The sequence below is a fragment of the Platalea leucorodia genome (assembly GCF_965183815.1).
Source record: "Platalea leucorodia genome assembly, chromosome: W".
In the NCBI taxonomy this organism is placed as follows: domain Eukaryota; kingdom Metazoa; phylum Chordata; class Aves; order Pelecaniformes; family Threskiornithidae; genus Platalea; species Platalea leucorodia.
The window spans coordinates 11,348,395-11,366,519 of record NC_138859.1 but is presented as its reverse complement, the minus strand read 5'-3'; the positions used below and the strand labels follow the sequence as shown (position 1 = coordinate 11,366,519).

General features: G+C 44.0%; 1 protein-coding gene across 1 annotated transcript in view; it reads right to left on the bottom strand.

The window, feature by feature from the left end:
• LOC309601736 (microtubule-associated serine/threonine-protein kinase 4-like) overlaps positions 1 to 3,006 on the bottom strand; it is a gene marked incomplete at both ends in the record, with an annotated part of 118,653 nt that extends 115,647 nt beyond the window's left edge. The window contains 1 exon segment of the mRNA XM_082334899.1: positions 2,915 to 3,006. Within this exon segment, the coding sequence (XP_082191025.1) occupies positions 2,915 to 3,006 (92 nt within the window).
• Positions 3,007 to 18,125: the final 15,119 nt, after the last annotated feature.

The following is an 18,125-nucleotide window of genomic DNA, read 5'->3' as shown; positions in this document are numbered from 1 at the left end:
AAGTAAATCTGTACAAAGAAAGAAAATTCTTAGTACTAGCAGGCAATTCTCATTATCCCAAACATCAAGAAAGAGGATAGTGCTCACAGAAAGGACAGGGCCTAGCAGGCCACAAGAATCCTGGTAGTATAGGTAAAAGTAATTGAACAGTCAAAACGAACAAACCTCAGAGGCAAAAATGCCCAACCAAAACATAAAATTAATGTTCTCACATTGGCAAGGAGTCCCAAAGCCAACTGTGGATACAACCAGAAAGAACAATGAACATCCCTTTTTAAGTTTTCATGAAGAATCAAGGCTTGTCATTAGCTGGACAATAGTTTCATAGGCAGTATTAACTATTAGGAAGAAAACCTCTCTTGGATCAGTGGACCCAAAACTTTCACTTAAGCACAGGAAGCAGATTCAGATCACAGGAACTAGACTCCCTTCAAGCCTACTCATACTCTTTGGTCCTCTAAAATGCCTGGAAATCTATACAAAACATGAGTGACTACCTGTTATATTTGTTATGTGCATTTGCCCTGTATAATCCCCTGCTTTGTTCAGCTAATACGACATGTAGTATCTAACATGCAGTTCGTACCTACCACCTCACCCGATGGCGTAAAACGAATCCATGCTGCTCACCAGGTAAAACCCACCACAATAACCATTGTTTACACCTTTTTTCACATTCACCGGCCGTTCTATACCTGTTATAATGGTGAACTACCTCGCCCAACGGATTTCCCAGGGTTGTTCTATAAAGTTACATATTGTTAAGCTTAAAAAGGTTAAGGAAGAAGAGCGTTTACATTGGACAATGTTCCTGTTTGTTTGCAATTGAGCACTCTCTTACTATGTCTCATGTCACCTTTCTCCTCCACCCCTCCCCTCTGTCTCTGCTTCTGTCTCCACCTCTGCTCCGTTCTCAATCTCTCTCTCTCCCCCTCCCTCTCCCTCCCTTCCCACCTCTCCTACCACTGTGAAAACTGCAACGTCGAGCCACGGGGTAGTGTCAAGGACTGTTATGGAACTAGAATTGTCTCGACATTGCCGTTATACCGCCATCTTCTGGCCTTGGCATCCAGCCTCCGACGAAAACACCATAATGGTCCGCAGACAAGTACCACAGGACGCCTGCGCAGAGACCAGGGCGCGAAAAGCAGAGACCAGGGCACGAAAAGCAGAAGCACGAACTGCATGTACGCAGACACATTCTGCGTATGTGCATGGCCCTATAAAAGGACCGCGCACGCTTTTTGGGGGGCTTCCCCTCCTACCCCGTGCACTCCTTGGAACCCGCTCCTGCGGACACTTCGACGCCTGGACACAGAGGCTGGACCGGCTGGGCATAGAAAGTCCATCGATGGGACATCGCTGGACTCGGAGTGGTGGTAGCTAGTTCCCCCATGTGACCCTCTTCTCACCTGCCTGAGCACGCTCTTTTTCTCTCTTCCTCTCGCCCGCTCTCTTGCTCTTCCCCCCCCCCCCCCCTTCCCACCCCTTTGTTCACTGAAATAAAGTCAAAGGGTTGTACGGCATTTGACCTTATTCCATGTCTTAATCTCGTCCTTGGGATCGTATCGAAACCTCCCCTGACATTGGATCGGGACACTACCACTACTCTGCACTCTTTTAGAAAGGGAAGGCATCCTGTGGTGCATAACCAGCTATCCTTCCAGTCTTTTCATGTAACAGTTGAGTCTATGGCTGACTGTGAACCTGTGAAGACAGTCCAGATGAGATACAGTTCAGAACATGCAGATCCAGCTGCTACCTTAATTAACCCAAGCCCATTTCTGCATCAGAACTATGAGAATCTGCACTCTCCATATTGTTTTTATTTCTTCTGACAGTTTTATCACTCTGGAATGTATCATTTACATTAGTAGATGAGTTATGAGTATGGGAGTGCAGGGGACAGGTCCACCTTTGAGAACTGAAGAGGTGGGCCAGTCAGCCTTCCCCTGGAGATAGCAATGCAGCAGATGCTGAGCTCCCCATCCAGATGGGAGAACCAGCCTGAGAAAGGAGGCTATCTGGGCCCATTAAGAGCCAGCTTTTCAGCCAACAGAAGAAATATTTCACACATTCTCCAAAGATAATACATAAGCTAATATTGAAGGTAGTTTCACAGACCGAAGCATATCATAATTTAAAAAAGCAACTGGTATGTCTCAAAATGGCATATGGGGTGCTATGAACAAAGTTACAAACTTCTACAAACTTTTGCTGCTCCTTATGACAGAGGCATATACTTAACTGCAAGGGATACCACAGCACAAAAAATGACAAAGATGTGAAAGCTTGCCAGTCTTCTGTCCATTAATGGCACAACCCTTAACTTTTACTTAGCATTTGCTATTTCCAAACCTCTTTTCCCTTTTTACAAGAATGAAAATGCTACAAAAATGAAAAGGCCATTCCTATATTAATAAACGTCAGCTAGCCTGTCTAAAAAAGTAGTTACACAAACCTGTCTCTTTAAGAACACCGAACAAAGTAGGCTATCCTGAGTTGTCCATATAAAGTATATCTGCTCCGGATAAAAGATCAAATATTTGAGAGCAAGCTGAAAGTGTCTTTAAGAGAAAAAAAAGAAAGAAAAAAAAGGGGGGAGAAGAAAACAAAATAACAACATATTATAAAAGGAGGAAGAATAATACACAGGATTTGGTTCAAAAAAATACCAAATTAGAAAAACCCCAACAGACTCGCAAGGGCAGAGTCTCACAGCTCTCACAGTTTAAGATAAGAAGAAGCCAAGTAGCGAAAGTACCGAAGCCCTTCTGTTGCCGCGTATGCAGCCTGCCCAAGGAACCAGGAAGTCCGGCGGCTTAAGCCAGCGCCGCTCACCTGGGAGCAAGCGGGAACTCGGCGCTGTGCGCGCCCAGGGCGCCAGCCCACCGCCCCCCGGACCCTGCCTTACCTCTGCGTCCGGCGGAGTCGGGTGCCACTCCTCAAGTGGGGCAGCATGAAGTTGGAAAGAACCGTCCAAAACTTTGGGTCCGACATATCCATTTCCCTGCATTCAAATCCCTAAAAATTCAATGCCATAATACAAAAAGAAGGAAAGGAAAGCGCCCCCGATCGCTCTCAGGGGATAGAGAGAACGGGGAGAGAGAGAGGGAGGGAGGGAGGGAGGGAGGGAGAGAGAGAGAGAGGGAGGGAGGGAGGGAGGGAGAGAGGGAGGGAGGGAGGGAGAGAGGGAGGGAGAGAGAGAGAGAGAGAGGGAGGGAGGGAGCGAGCGAGCGAGCCAGCCAGCCGCCGAGGAGAAGGAAGAACATAGGAGATAACAGCAACTCGGACCGACAGCAACTTTCCTGTGCGGCTCCTCCGCAGAGCGCTGCGCCGCCCCGCCCACCTGGGCAGCGATCATTCGCCAGGTGCTAACACCATACGCTAAGCCCCACGCAGCCGCTGCGCCTGGCCCGCTTTAGCGTCATGGCAAACAAGGCCAGTTTCTCTCACGGAGAAACACAGAAGTGCAAAACCCAGATGCTTCAGACCAGCAGATTGTTACTAAGCTGTCCACAGTGGAGCCCACCAGCTACACTTAGCTGGAAACAGCAAATAAAGACCACTGACATTCTATTTAAATGTACAGTGTACATATGTGATTATTATGACTTCATGCCTATCCCAGGAGAACTGACAGTACAGGTACTTATTATTTTTCACAGTGGCTACCTGCCACTCCAGAGACTAGGCGTTCACCACAGAAAGCTGGGACACCTGCCTCCATTACCAGCTATCTCTTTTGAGAAAGCTACCCTGAAACACAGGCTGGCAAAAGAAGGATATGGAAAAGCTTTAAGGACCTTTTCCACTCAAAATGGTGACTGAATCCCTCGTGTACTTTGAGTCATTTTCTCCTCTTCCTCCTCCCAACTTTCTTCTTTTGCTTTTCTCTTTGCCATTCCTTTAGCCCCAGCTGCCTCCCAGCTTAGCTTGTTTGCTTTCTTGACTTCCCCCCCCCCCCCCATTATTCCACCTTCACTTCTCATTTTAGCTCCATGTGTGCTGGCTACTGTCCTCAGTCTTTTCACTTCTAATTCCAGCATCACCCTCAAGCCCTCTCCTCTCTCCCTCCACAGCTCTGTCTAAACTAGCATTTTTCTTCACATCTCTTCAGTACACAAATAAAAGTGTTTCTAAAATTACTACTATACTGCATTGTCATTCAGTAATGCCAAACTCAAGTGGTCGGAAGCAACGGTGGTCAGGTATAGAAAAAAACAGTTACTGTGCCCTCAAAAAAATTATGAGGTTTATTTTAACATATTTAACATTTCCATTTGCCTTTTGGTTTATCTAAGGGTCACATTTAAAGGACTTGGGTTACAGTTATGGAGAGAACCCTGAAATTTTTGTACTGAGACTGTTTACTTATTTTACTGAAAGCGAGATTCCTGCATAATCCCAACATTGCAGGAGCTGTATCTTAGAAAAACACTGTGATAGCTGGCAGCACTGTACTCTGAGAGAAATTATGTAGCACTGTGGTTAAATCACTGAAGGGCTGTCTGCAATAGTGGGAGGAAAATCATGGGAAACAAACAAAAACTCGATGTAAATACAGACTAGTCTATCACTTGGGTGGAAGAATCCTCATGGCGCAGAATGCTGCAGAGCAGAGCTGGAAGGGCTCACACGACACTCGGGATGAGACAGCTCTCAGGATTACAGCTCAGCATGTAACACAGCATCTCAATGTTAGCCCTCATTTTGAAAAGCCTTCAGAAATACGCTTTGCAAAGGCGGCACTAGTGTCCTCTAACAAACTAAAACATGTTTGGTTTTGGGATGCAGAGGAACATCTTGGGATACAGTTTTTAAGTCATACATACAAACTTCATCATATTCACGTGTTTAAAATGGGTTTAGATAGGCATTTAATAAGGTGTTCGCACAGCAGTTGCCACCAAAAGCCTTAGCACAAATCCCCAGCAGACACCATTTGCTGACACACCACTGTAAACAGTCTAACACTGATCAAACACAAAAGAATCATCTAACACTTCTCTAAAGATGTCTTAATTTTAGAAGAGGTCAGTTCCATATGAGAAGAAGGGAAAACAGCCCCATCTAGGTCTCTGGTCAAATTTTCTTGTTCTGTCTGTCTTGTACAAGGAAGGCTGAAGTGGCTGCAGAAGCTGGTACTCAGGCCAATCTCCACCTGTGCCCCTCACAAGGGCTCAGTAGGAGGGCGCTTCCCAGCCTGCATGCCTGCTGTTTTTAAACCACTCCATTAGGATGGAGAAGTATTCACACCGACTGTAGCCAGTAACAGAAAACCTCTCATCCATTTCTTCTCGCTTTGAGGCATGTTTGCCCATAGTGAGTGTGAAGTTTTAAAGGTTCATGTGAAGGCAAGCATGCCTGGGAACCTTCCTTTCTTAAAACTTCTTAAGAAGTAAATTCCCAAATCTCTGCATAAGCACTGAGAAACATCTCCTCCTCCATGTACTCCACTGCCTCATCTTCTCTGCTCTGTACACAAGCGTTTGCCTGTAATTTGCATGTTTGGAGAAAGAACTGTACATAACCGTGAAACCAGGGAACTTTACCTATCTGATGTTGTGAACAGCACTGGCTAAAGAATAACAACAAAGCCTTTGTCCTGGTTTCAGCTGGGAGAGAGTTAATTTTCTTCTTAGTAGCTGGTAGAGTGCTGTGTTTTGGATTTAGGATGAGAATAATGTTGATAACACACTGATGTTTTAGTTGTTGCTAAGTAGGGCTTACACCAGTCAAGGACTTTTCAGCTTCCCATGCTCTGCCAGGTGCATAAGAAGCTGGGAGGGGGCACAGCCAGGACAGCTGACCCAGACTGGCCAAAGGGCTATTCCATACCATATGACGTCATGCTCAGCATATAAAGCTGGACAAAGAAGAAGGAAGAGGGGGACGTTCGGAGTGATGGCGTTTGTCTTCCCAAGTAACCATTATGCATGATGGAGCCCTGCTTTCCTGGGGATGGCTGAACACCTGCCTGCCCATGGGCAGTAGTGAATTAATTCCTTGCTTTGCTTTGCTTTGCTTGCGCGTGCAGCTTTTCCTTTACCTATTAAACTGTCTTTATCTCAACCCATGAGTTTTCTCACTTTTACTCTTCTGATTCTCTCCCCCATCCCACTGGGGGGGAGTGAGTGAGCGGCTGTGTGGTGCTTAGTTGCTGGCTGGGGTTAAACCACGACAGTCCTTTTTGGCGCCCAACGTGGGGCTCGAAGGGTTCGAGATAATGACAGATTTAATTGGAATGTGCTACATTGAATTTATAGCTGTTAGTGCTGTTTAGGTATTAATCAGCAGGCTTCTGTACTTGCCATGGCGCTTGCTTGCCTTACTGTATATTAGAGTCTAGTGCTTGTTAATGGCTGCTTCTTGCTTTTGCTGCTTGCTGTCATGCTGAACTGCTTATCATCTTACTGTGCTGTGCCTGGGAACATTTTGATAACAGCAATGGTGATGCGCCTGGGCTGGCAAATGGCCAGGGCATTGCTGCTGTTTCTGTGCTGCTGTACTGGACAGGCTGGAACTCCAGTGTGAACTCGAGTCAAAGGGACTGTGACCTGTGGATGAGTCCACGCGGGAGCAGGACACCCCGAAGCGCCTGTGGACGTGGATAACCCCATGCCAGGGCAGGTATGTCTCGAAGAGTCTGTGGCCATGGTTATGTCTGTGCCGCAGCAGGTATACTTCTTGAAGGGATTGTGGCCCAAGGATAAGTCCACGCTGGAGAGGGTACACCTTGAAGCATCTGTGGCTGTGCATGAGGCCATGCTGGAGCACCTCAAAGCATGTGGCCATGGATAAGGCCATGGTGGAGCAAGTTTACTTCTGAAGAGACCGTGGCTGCGGGCAAGGCCACGCTGGAGCAGGTATATCTCTGAAAGCATTGTGGCCCATGGAGAAGGTCATGTGGGAACAGGTGCACCTCTAAGTGACTGTGGCTGTGGATAAGTCCATGCCGCAGCAGGTATACCCCTGGAGAGACTGTGGCTCATAGACAAGGCTCCGCTTGGAGCAGGTAAACCCCTAAGGGACTACAGTCTGTGGATAAGTCCAAGCCGAAGCAGGGGCAAGGGGAGGAGTCCATTGCAGTGTTAAACCCAATGGTCTGGTCCAAAGGGGCCAGGGGTGGAGATTGTAATGGAAATACCTTTAAATTGTTGTAACCCAGGATTTGAGTTGCATGTTATGAGAATTACTATAGCAGGAACCCCTTGTTGTTAGCCAGGCTAGGAGCAAGGGGAGGAGTTCATTGCAATGTTAATCCTGGCCCAAAGTGGCCAGGGGTGGAGACTGTAATGGAAATACCTTTAAATTGTTGTAACCCATGATCCGAGTTGCATGTTATAGGAATTACCATAGCAGGAACCACCTGAACCAATGGAGGAGAAGCCTTACAAGAAGCAGTGCAAGTGCAGCAGTGACCCGACCTGAGCTGGCTTTGGTGCCCAATAACTCCACGCAACACACCACCTCTCCTGTCCTGAGTGATCACCATCACCGATGGAGCCCAAAGTCACGGACTAAATGAACTCAATGGACATTATGTGGACATTTGTGGATGTTTATGGACATTTTACAGACATTTTACAGGAGTGGTCCATAGAATAAGTGGGGTGGTGGTTAATGAGGATGTATTGGATAATGTGGGACCTGAGCATGACGTAAATGGTATGGAATAAGGGGTGGATACTGTCCTGGTTTCAGCTGGGATAGAGTTAATTTTCTTCTTAGTAGCTGGTAGAGTGCTGTGTTTTGGATTTAGGATGAGAATAATGTTGATAACACACTGATGTTTTTGTTCTTGCCGAGCAGAGTTTACACCAGTCAAGGACTTTTCAGCTTCTCCTGCTCTGCCAGGTGCATAAGAAGCTGGGAGGGAGCATAGCTAGGACAGCTGACCCAGACTGGCCAAAGGGCTATTCCATACCATATGACATCATGCTCAGTATATAAGCTGGGGGAAGAAGAAGGAAGGGGGGGACGTTCGGAGTGATGGCGTTTGTCTTCCCAAGTAACCGTTACGCATGATGGAGCCCTGCTTTCCTGGGGATGGCTGAACACCTGCCTGCCCACGGGAAGTAGTGAATGAATTCCTTGCTTTGCTTTGCTTGCGCGTGCAGCTTTTGCTTTACCTATTAAACTGTCTTTATCTCAACCCATGAGTTTTCTCACTTTTACTCTTCCGATTCTCTCCCCCATCCCACTGGGGGGGAGTGAGCGAGCAGCTGTGTGGTGCTTAGTTGCCAGCTGGAGTTAAACCACGACAGTCTTCCATCTATCGTGTAGGAAAAGTTTCAGTGCCCCCATCACCCTGCAAGCTCTCTCCCCTCCTCATCCTTCTTAAGAGGCAGTCCCCTTCCCCCTCTGAGTAACAAAAGCAGTTCAGTTTCCATAACTCAGTCCTTCAGCCAAGCACATCGTGTGTGCGGTGATCATGGAACATGGAGCTCAAAGCTCATTTCATATTAAGGACAAATATTAGCACTCTTTTCTCCTGCAAGGCTAGGCTGTAATTCAGCTCATGATTTCTTTGTGAAACTCCACCAATTTATGAACAATGATGTGAAGCATCCAATTGTGAAACATACCCTAAATATTTTCAAAAATTAAGCAAGACTAGTCTATCATACTATGGGCAAAGACCCACCTGAAAAAGGATGATTGCTGCTTGTAAGTAGACAAATTCTGATGGCAAAAAGAAGTAAAACCTTTTTATGTACAACCAGACAGATGACTGTACCAAAAGAATTACACAGACCTGACTATTGAAATATATATTTCATGATCTGAAAAGTTGGATTTTTGCAAAAGCAGAAAGGAATAAAGAAAATCTAAGTAAAAGTTTCTGTCCATTTATATAGCAACACAGGGTATCATAATCATGTCACAGTGTTGTTCTGCATCCAATGCTGAACACCGTTCATTTCAGTGTGGCTTCTCATGGTCAAACCCCTTGCAATTCTGTCTCTAGACCCTGCATAGACTATTCCCAAGCTATAGCTCCCAGAGTTACATGACCTGTGGATTCAAACATAGCTTCACCTTGGCTTTCTGTGCACAATTAGACACACATGTGGTCCTGCTAACTAGTCAGGCTGTTTCTAATATGAGCTCAAAACCAAGGAGACTTGAGTAATTATTTTTCTGAAGTGCTTGGTGGACGTACACATATTACGGCACTTCTGAGACTTTGACAAAGGCATGTAAATGAAGGGAGGAGTTGTGAAAAGTCTGGCATAGCCCCACAGCAACCTTATACAAATGAATATGCTTCATAAAGGGAAACATAGGCCTTATCCTTAAGAGCACAAGTAAATGATGGTGAAGACTTGGTAATGCCTGTCAATAAACAACATAGCTTCCAAAGTGGTGCCTGCAGTTTGTGACTTTCCATGCCACAGAAACGCCTGATTTAAAAAAAAAAATCATCTCAAGGGAGAGCGAGGTTTCGCAAGGTAATTAAGCAGGTATTACACCGCTGCTAAGGGACCACCTCTCTCCCAATTTAGTGAGCTGAGTGAGGGACAGCCCAGCATCAGACCCAGTACAAGGAAAGCAGATGGAGTGAATGGTCAGGCAGAGAGGCAGGGGAAGCAGGACCACTCCTTTGGCAGCAGCTATCCATTAAATTGGAGCCTCTCTCGCTATAAATATTGATAGTACTGCTTATCCTCTGCAAACATAGGCTCAACAGACAGATTTTGTCTTGTTTTGTAAGCCAGCCCAATTTACTCACCTCTGCCATGTAGAACTGGACAAAAAAATGAAATATTGCAGATTAACACTACATTCCAAAATATGTAAAAACAAAGTTATTAAGAACAGATCTATGGCACACTGATAAATGCATACCTGACAATTAGATATATTTCCCTGCAACAAAACGTTATTGATATATTCAGCAACTGTAAATAACTCTCCCTCAGTATCCAATTAAAAATATTGAATTCTGTAGTTGTCAAAAATAAATAAGATACAACAGTTGAGAACCTGCAAACACATCCTATACAGCATTTGGTGTCTAAGTTTTCAGCTATACAGCCACTCCCAAAACTATTCAGTCCTTAAAATGTACTAATTAATAATTATTTTTATATTATTTTTTATTACAATCATTGAAATCTTGCTCCCTCTAGTGGTTGATGTTGATGTTTATTACCTTCCTCTACTGACTTCACACAGGATTTTCACTGTGGGATGTACAGTGTAAAAATAAGTTGAAGAAATCACTGAAAGGAAGTGTTTTGTGGGTGTACAATGTATAGCTGCCAAATTTCTGAGTTTACTTAGAACTGTTTATAAATACACGTAAACATTATTGCTCTAACTAGTTCTAAAGTAACTTGCAAAATTCAAATTAACCTCCCACTGCTCTGGTATATTATAGCTCATTTAATATAAGTACACTTAGGAAAAGCAATGATCACAGCATCTCTTCCCATTTCTGAAAAGTTCTAAATAGATGCACAATATTAATTGGAAGTTAAATATATTGTGTAGCCATCTGCATCAGGCATCTAAATTTGCATCATGCAACACTGTTTTTAAACCAACTTTTTGCTATCTGTAGTGGAGTTAGCCAACCACGCTAACAACTATGCTACCTATTTGCTTTAGTCCCAGAGATTAGTTTCTCCTTCTGAGCTAATTTAGCAAACAGGCAGACTAATGAGAAAGTATAAACGAGCTATTTCCAATTTTTATCACTGAATTTACATTTATCTTGGCAAGTAGAGAAAGCATTATTACAGTTCAGAAGTGCTACTTTATGTGGTAAGCAAGTCCAGCAGGGGAGAGAAAACAGAAAACGTCTGATAAAAATTTCATCATTTTCCAGGTACCGTGGTGCTTGGACCTTGACTTCATTATCACAAATGCCAGAGGGGAAGAAAAAAAATACTGTATTACGTATCTAGTATTAACCCATCCTGCTTTGTTTTTCTTCAAGTGCCTTTTTGCCAGCACTTAGCAGCATCCTAAGAGGGTCATGCCATTTTTTCAAATCGATAATTAACCATTTTTGTGGTTGCAGTACCACTGGTATAAACATGAAGGTAGATGTGTTGTCCAACTGATATGTAAAGAGCAGTAATGAAGTTTTCCATGTTTTTGGGCATTCATGTGAAGCAATCATACACTTAAGAGACTTATTTTGTTGCACTGGCTCAGACCACTTCACATACATAGATCTTCTCCCGTCCTCACACATCCAGCCATATTTTACCATGCATCTTTTAAAATCAACAGCCATAGCCTATATGGCAAATGGCTAAAGGTGAAATTCCTGAATCATTTCTTAAGAAAATGTGGATGCAATCATTCTTCTAAAACAGTATATACTTATCTATTATGATACATTCTGCATCACAGCTGCAGCCAACTAAGCCATATTTTGTGAGAAAAAATCTTAATTGTAGAAAAACTCCTTTTTTTTAAACAGAAGGTTGTTTTTTCAAAAAAACTGTAAACTTAAAATTGTGTTCTTTAAAGTTTAAAACCAAATAATTCTGATAGACTGTATAAATATTACATATAGCATATAATCTTTCTATTTTTAAAACACCTTTTGGGGCGGGGGGGAGGTTTAATGGAGGTCAGCACAGTGAAGCACTCAAGCCTGTCAATCAAAGTCTAAATAGATCGATTCCGGTGATATTGAATTTAAAAGCAGTTATTCAGTATAAATACTGTCTTCAGTGAGACATAAAACTTCATCAGCTGTAATACTTACACACTGAATGTCCTAAAATAATCACCTGATCAGCACAAGACTGGTGGCTACAGATCCATTACAGGTCTCTGTCAGAGCAAAGAAATTAAATGCTACTCCCCAGCATTGGCAAGTACTGTGTTCATTTCAGGTATTTTAAACCCACCATTTATTTTCAAATCCTGATTTAAATCATAGCGAATAAAAATCAGGTGCTAAGAATTCAGAGCTTTGCAGTATATATACACCCAAGTAGCTGCATTTCCTGAGTTTTTCCTTGCACTCATCTGGTTTCATGCTTCAGCTGATCTGCATGATGGATCTGCTGTCAGCAGAACAGTGTGAGATGGAGCACCCCATGCAGTGCAAGCTGGCAAATTGGAACTTGGGGACATAGGAAGTTAAAAGGGGAAACATTATGCTTAAAGAATATTATGTGGACTGCCTGTTAACATTAGCCTTGGTATTTCAAGCAATGAGCATGCAGCACTGCAAGTTGATAACATCCTTAAATCTCTTTACACTTAACCCTTAACGCTCTCCTACTCAAAAGACTAAATAATAATAGTTCTATTCCAGTGCACACCTCACAGTTTAAATCTGAATTTCTAAATAAGCCTAATTACACTCAAATAAGAAAGACTCAGACCTTCCTAGCTCCCTGAAAGTGTCCGGTTGAAATGATTGCTGGCATACCTCGACAGCTCATATTCTTAGGTCTGTGCTGTTTTCTGAACAGTTAACTACCCTGATGGTGCTGCAGCTGAATAATCTGAACTGTACATGCAAATGATATGGCTGCCAGAACAGAGCATCACTGGAAGTAGTAGAATTAACTACATAGAAAGAGGATAATTTTTCAGAAACAAAATGGAAACCAAACATCTAGAAGTACGAGAGACATAAAGATTATTTTAGTTAGTTATGCTTGTCAAAACGTGAGAGAAAACCCTCAAAATGAAGGACAAAATACTAAAAATGATCTCATGGCTAAGGTGCCTCAGGGTCTAAGACCTGGTGTTATCTAGTCATTTAATCTCTGTTTGTGCTTCAGTTCTCCATCTGTAATGCAAAGATAATAATGCCCTCCTACTTCTTGGGAGTGCAGTGAAGATAATTCCAGAAACATTTGTATTAAATGCTCAGATACTAAAAAAGGAGGAAAGAAAAGGAGCAGACAATACCAGGGAGATCTTCTTCAGGCTGACTGCTGTACAGATTCAGAGGTACTGAATCATTTCAACAATCCCTTCCTTCCTACAGGCAAAGACTGTACAAACAGAAGTTGAGCGGGACTCAGATGAGTTAAGAAACAGTCTTAAATCTCTCTCTCATGCATATCAGAGAGAATGACATGACAAGTCACAGACTTCCATCTTCCACCCCCAAAGACAGGCAGACACATTTAATTTTAGCTTTGTAGGACCGAGAGTGCACGCCAGTGTTCTGTAACATACAAACTACAGTCAGCACCTCAATCATCACCAACACCCTGTCAAAACCATGTAAAACAAGAGTGCAGTATCAGCATGAGCTGTGCTAACTTTTTATACCTCCAGCATACTGGAAAATTCTATCAGTCATAGTGGAAATGAGGGAATTAACTGCTCAGCTTTCAAATAGCAGTTCAAACTGCTGTCTAATAGTCCTAATTTCACTGATATCGGACAACCTGATTATTCCATTCATGTAACTTCAGAGGATGTTTGTTTATGGGAATATCAATATCCTGATACAAAATGGACTTAAAATATTTATCACTGCAAATATACATTCTTCATATGCCAGCAATAAAAAAAAAAAAAAAGCCAAGCCAACCTCAAAACTCCCTCACCATTCAAACAGCCTCTCCTTTGACCATCTCCAGTCATGCCTGGACATGGCTTACCATGAATTTTAATGAGCCTGAACTATATATGTAAAATTATCTGTTTGTTTCTCTTAAATCAGCATACTCATTTATCTCTGTATTTTGATTTTTTTTTTGTAGAGGGATTGGTTCTTTCAAAAATTATACAACACTTCATTTCTGCAAAATTTACAAGAAGAAACCACATTTAATAATGACAAAGGATTATCCCAACATATTCCACCAAAGGTATAGCCTATTCTCTATCCTGCTCTTCCTCAACACCCATGCTTGCACACTTCTACATATGCACAAGAGGAGAATATTTCATCAGTCCAGTGGCAGACAGCGTGTTGAGAGCCTAAATGTTCTCCTGGCAAAGAAACCGTAGTATGGAGGTGAAGGAGGAACATACCAGATTGCTCATAATGAAAGAGACTGGCTTTGGTTGATAGTTATCTATACCAGCACATGTCATGATCCTCTTCTCTCAGGCACTACAGGTATTTTTAGAGATGTTTCCAGGTTTTATCAGCCTGGGAGGTCACAGAGCATTAACTACCTTCCCAAACTCAACTGCATGTTTTCCAGTGTACTTGCCAACAGAACTACAGCAGTCTGAGACTACAAATTCTCAAATATGACAAGAACTACTTCCAGACTGTTGTTGCTGTACTTTGGAGTCCCACAGACATGTCTTTTACAGTCTTTTTGTTGTGTGAAAATTTTAGGCATATTTCTGGTCACTGTTTACTTCTCTTATCAAATTGCAAATTTGCCTTCCTGGCTAAGCAACAACATGTCATCTCCCATCCGAGAACCCCTCTTGGAGCAATCCCTCTCTCAACTCTTCAAGGTACATGTTTTGGCTGTAAGCCACACTAACTTTTTGCTAGGTAGGTCTGAGGCTCTAAACTCCCATCAGCTTTGCTCTGTTGAAGTATTATTGTGCTCGAGTCGCTAACTGCAAACCACTTCCTCTTTTCTAGCCCAAATTGGGTCTTACCAATCATCTCTCCTAGCAGCAGGTCCTGAAGAGCAGAAAAAGCAGCCTCCATCTCTCCTGGCATAGAGAGAGGACGAGCCATGCTTTTGCTCTATGACAGAAGCTTTCTTACTGCTAGGTAAGAGTTTTGCAGGCCTAGCTCATTCCCTCCCACAGTCTGCAAAGCTAACAGTCAGCCCGCCTCAGAGTGCCCTGTGGATATGAGCATCTGACTGCTCTAATACAAGCCCAGAAAGTCATTGTGAATCAAAGCCAGACATCACAACATACACCCAAGACAACACAGTATCACATTAATACCGACAGTGTTGTCATGCACTCACAGGGAATGGTTACCATGTATTGACAAACACACTACTATTTGAAACTAGGGTTATTGGGTGATGGAGACAAGGACACATTCGAGTGTGTCATTCCAATATCAGGCTCTGTGACTGGTACCCCCTGCTCCCGGACCCCCGGTAATGTGGTTAGCATAACCAACGCCATTTTATAAGGCAAGCAGCCATTCTCTGTGACCGAGCAGGTCACGTATTCGTTCCCTTTCCCTCATTATCAGGCCCTGAAGGTCCTGTGAACCAAGCAGACAAACCAAACAGATTTCTTCTTCCCCTCCCTACCGGCCTCAAGATTCCTGGGTGCCAGGCTGATTGCTCCCTTCCTTACAGGCCTTGAAGGTCCCAGGCACCCGGCCAACCAGGTGTTGTTGATGACCCTGTCACAGAACAGGGAAGCGTAACAGCACACAGAGCACTGTCTATAAAATCAAGCAGTTACAAATCCTAAGTGGGGAACTTGGACTGGAACTGCTGCTGGACAGCGAGACCTGTGACCCCCTGGTGGCCAGGGACACCTCCATCATCGTCCGCTTCCTCCAAGGACTGACTCATATTCTTTTATATGATTTTTGAGTCTAGATTATGATTGTTACACAGCAAACCATGTATTAAGATCTGACCTGATCTGCAGAGGGTCTAGGTGATTAGAAATTATAAGTTAAGTTGTATTATAAATTCTGTATTATGCCACTTATAAATTGTACTATATTGATTCTGCTTGTAGAAATCCTGTGCCATTCTAATCATAAATTCTGTGCTATATTAATCATAATATCCTGTTAGGAAAATAAAGCTTTAATTGTAACTGCAATTTAGTGCTATCGTCATTCTGCCAAGGATCCCTAAAAGAACCTGTTTGTCCCCTCAGTGTCAGGTGACAGGCTCCTCATCACCTCCTGCTTACCAGCACTATGCTCTAGCCCAGGATCAGCTTCCAAGACCTTCTAAGAAAACTGGTGTCCCAGCAGTAGGTGGAATCACATCTTCAGAGCTGCTCAGGATCCCACTGTTCATTTACAACAAGCCAGCTGCATCTCATAGCAGAGAATGGAGTCACTGGGAGAGCTGATCAGCTTGTGCCTGAATAATGCCATGAGCTGTCCTTTTCCCTCCAACATAAGGGGGAACTGCTCTCCTGTTTAAAGCCAAGAGACTATTTTGCTAAATAGCTCTTTGGATTGGGAGCATTGGCCATCCCTGCTCTAACCACTAACATCTCATGGATCAAGGTGACAAACTGGCCAAAACTGGCACCAGGGAAAGGGCTGCCAAGTCTCAAATATAGCATTTTGGTGACATTCTTCACTTTTCTACAGTTGCACTGCCTCTAGGAACGTAGACATTTACTTTTCTTCTGAAATGGTTACTAGCTGTATTGGGTTTGCATGGCAAGGTAGCAGGGGGGCTACAGGGGTGGCTTCTGTGAGAAGATGCTAGAAGCTTTCCCCCATGTCGGATGGAGCCGGCTGGCATTGGCTCTAAGATAGACCTGCCGCTGGCCAAGGCTGAGCCAATCAGCAATGGTGGTAGCACCTCTGTGATTGATAACATATTTAAGAAGGGGGAAAAAAACCTGCTGCACAACAGCAACTGGAAGAGAGTGGAGTGAGAATATGTGAGAGGAACAACTCTGCAGACACCAAGTGAAGAAGGAGGGGGAGGAGGTGCTCCAGGCACCAGAGCAGAGATTCCCCTGCAGCCCCTGGTGAAGACCATGGTGAAGCAGGCTGTCCCCCTGCAGCCCATGGAGGTCCACAGTGGAGCAGATATCCACCTGCAGCCCATGGAGGACCCCATGGTGGAGCAGGTGGATGCGCACGAAGGAGGCTGTGACCCCATGGGAAGCCCGTGCTGGAGCAGGCTCCTGGCAGGACCTGTGGACCCGTGGAGAGAGGAGCCCATGCTGGATCAGGTTTGCTGGCAGGACTTGTGAACCCGCAGGGGACCCATGCTGGAGCAGTCTGCTCCTGGAGGACTGCAGCCCATGGGAAGGACCCACGTTGGAGAAGTTCGTGGAGGACTGTCTCCTGTAGGAGGGACCCCATGCTGGAGCAGGGGAAGAGTGTGAGGAGGAGGAAGGAGCGGCAGAGATGTGAGATGAACTGACCGCAACTCCCATTCCCCATCCCCTTGCACCGCTCGGGGGGAGGAGGAAGTAGAGAAATTGGGAGTGAAGTTGAGCCCGGGAAGAAGGGAGAGGTCGGGGGAAGGTGTTTTTAGATTTTGTTTTATTTCTCATTATCCTACTCTGACTTTTGATTGGCAATAAATTAAATTAATTTCCCCGAGTCGAGTCTGTTTTGCCCGTGACAATAAATGGTGACTGATCTCCCTGTCCTTATCTCAACCTGTAAGCCTTTCATCGTATTTTTCTCCCCCTGTCCAGCTGAGGAGAAGGAGTGATAGAGTGGCTTGGTGGGCACCCTGGTGTCCAGCCAGGGTCAACCCACCACACTAGCAAGCAAAAGGTGCACTAAGATATCTGAAGAACAAAGGGACTGAGCTTTGTACTTATGGCGGGGGGGGTGGTGGTGTGTGTGCTGGGGTTGTTTGGGTTGTTTGGGTTGTTTGGGTTTTTTTAGTCTGCTTCCAGTATTCTTCTGAAAAAGTCTCATGCATCTTACATTCTTATTTACCACTTTGTTTCCCAAAATGTTCATTTAAAAAGAATTTTTAGAACTTTCAGCTGTGAAGTTATCACTTTAATAGTGTTCAAGAATATGCTAATACCAAAGCAAGATACTTTCCCTAAGGGATCACCAACTTTCATTGCAAAGCAATTCAGCCTACACAGCAGTGAAAACAAGTTGTGTAGTGTACAGCAGAAATAACAAAGCCTTCAGAAAAGGCCATTGCAGGGACAGCAGTGCCTTTCTGATGCACACCTCCTGCATTCCTCACTTAAAGCTTTGAGAATGTCAAAGTATTTCTTATGCCTCAAGGCAGTTAAGTGTCACGAAAATTTTGCAACTGGCCCATGCCAACCAAAGAGAGAGGCTAGAATGCAAAGTATAGAATTATGAGTAATTCTTTTTTTCACATGCAGGAGTTGTCCCATTCAAACTGAGGCACCCTGAATGTGGTTTTACACGATTCTTATACCTTTCAAGCATTCAGGTACAACATGATTTGACCAATCACTACTTAACACACACACACTACTGTTTTGCAAAGCAACTATAGTTCTATGGTGTCATCATCCATCTGCTTCTTTCTTAA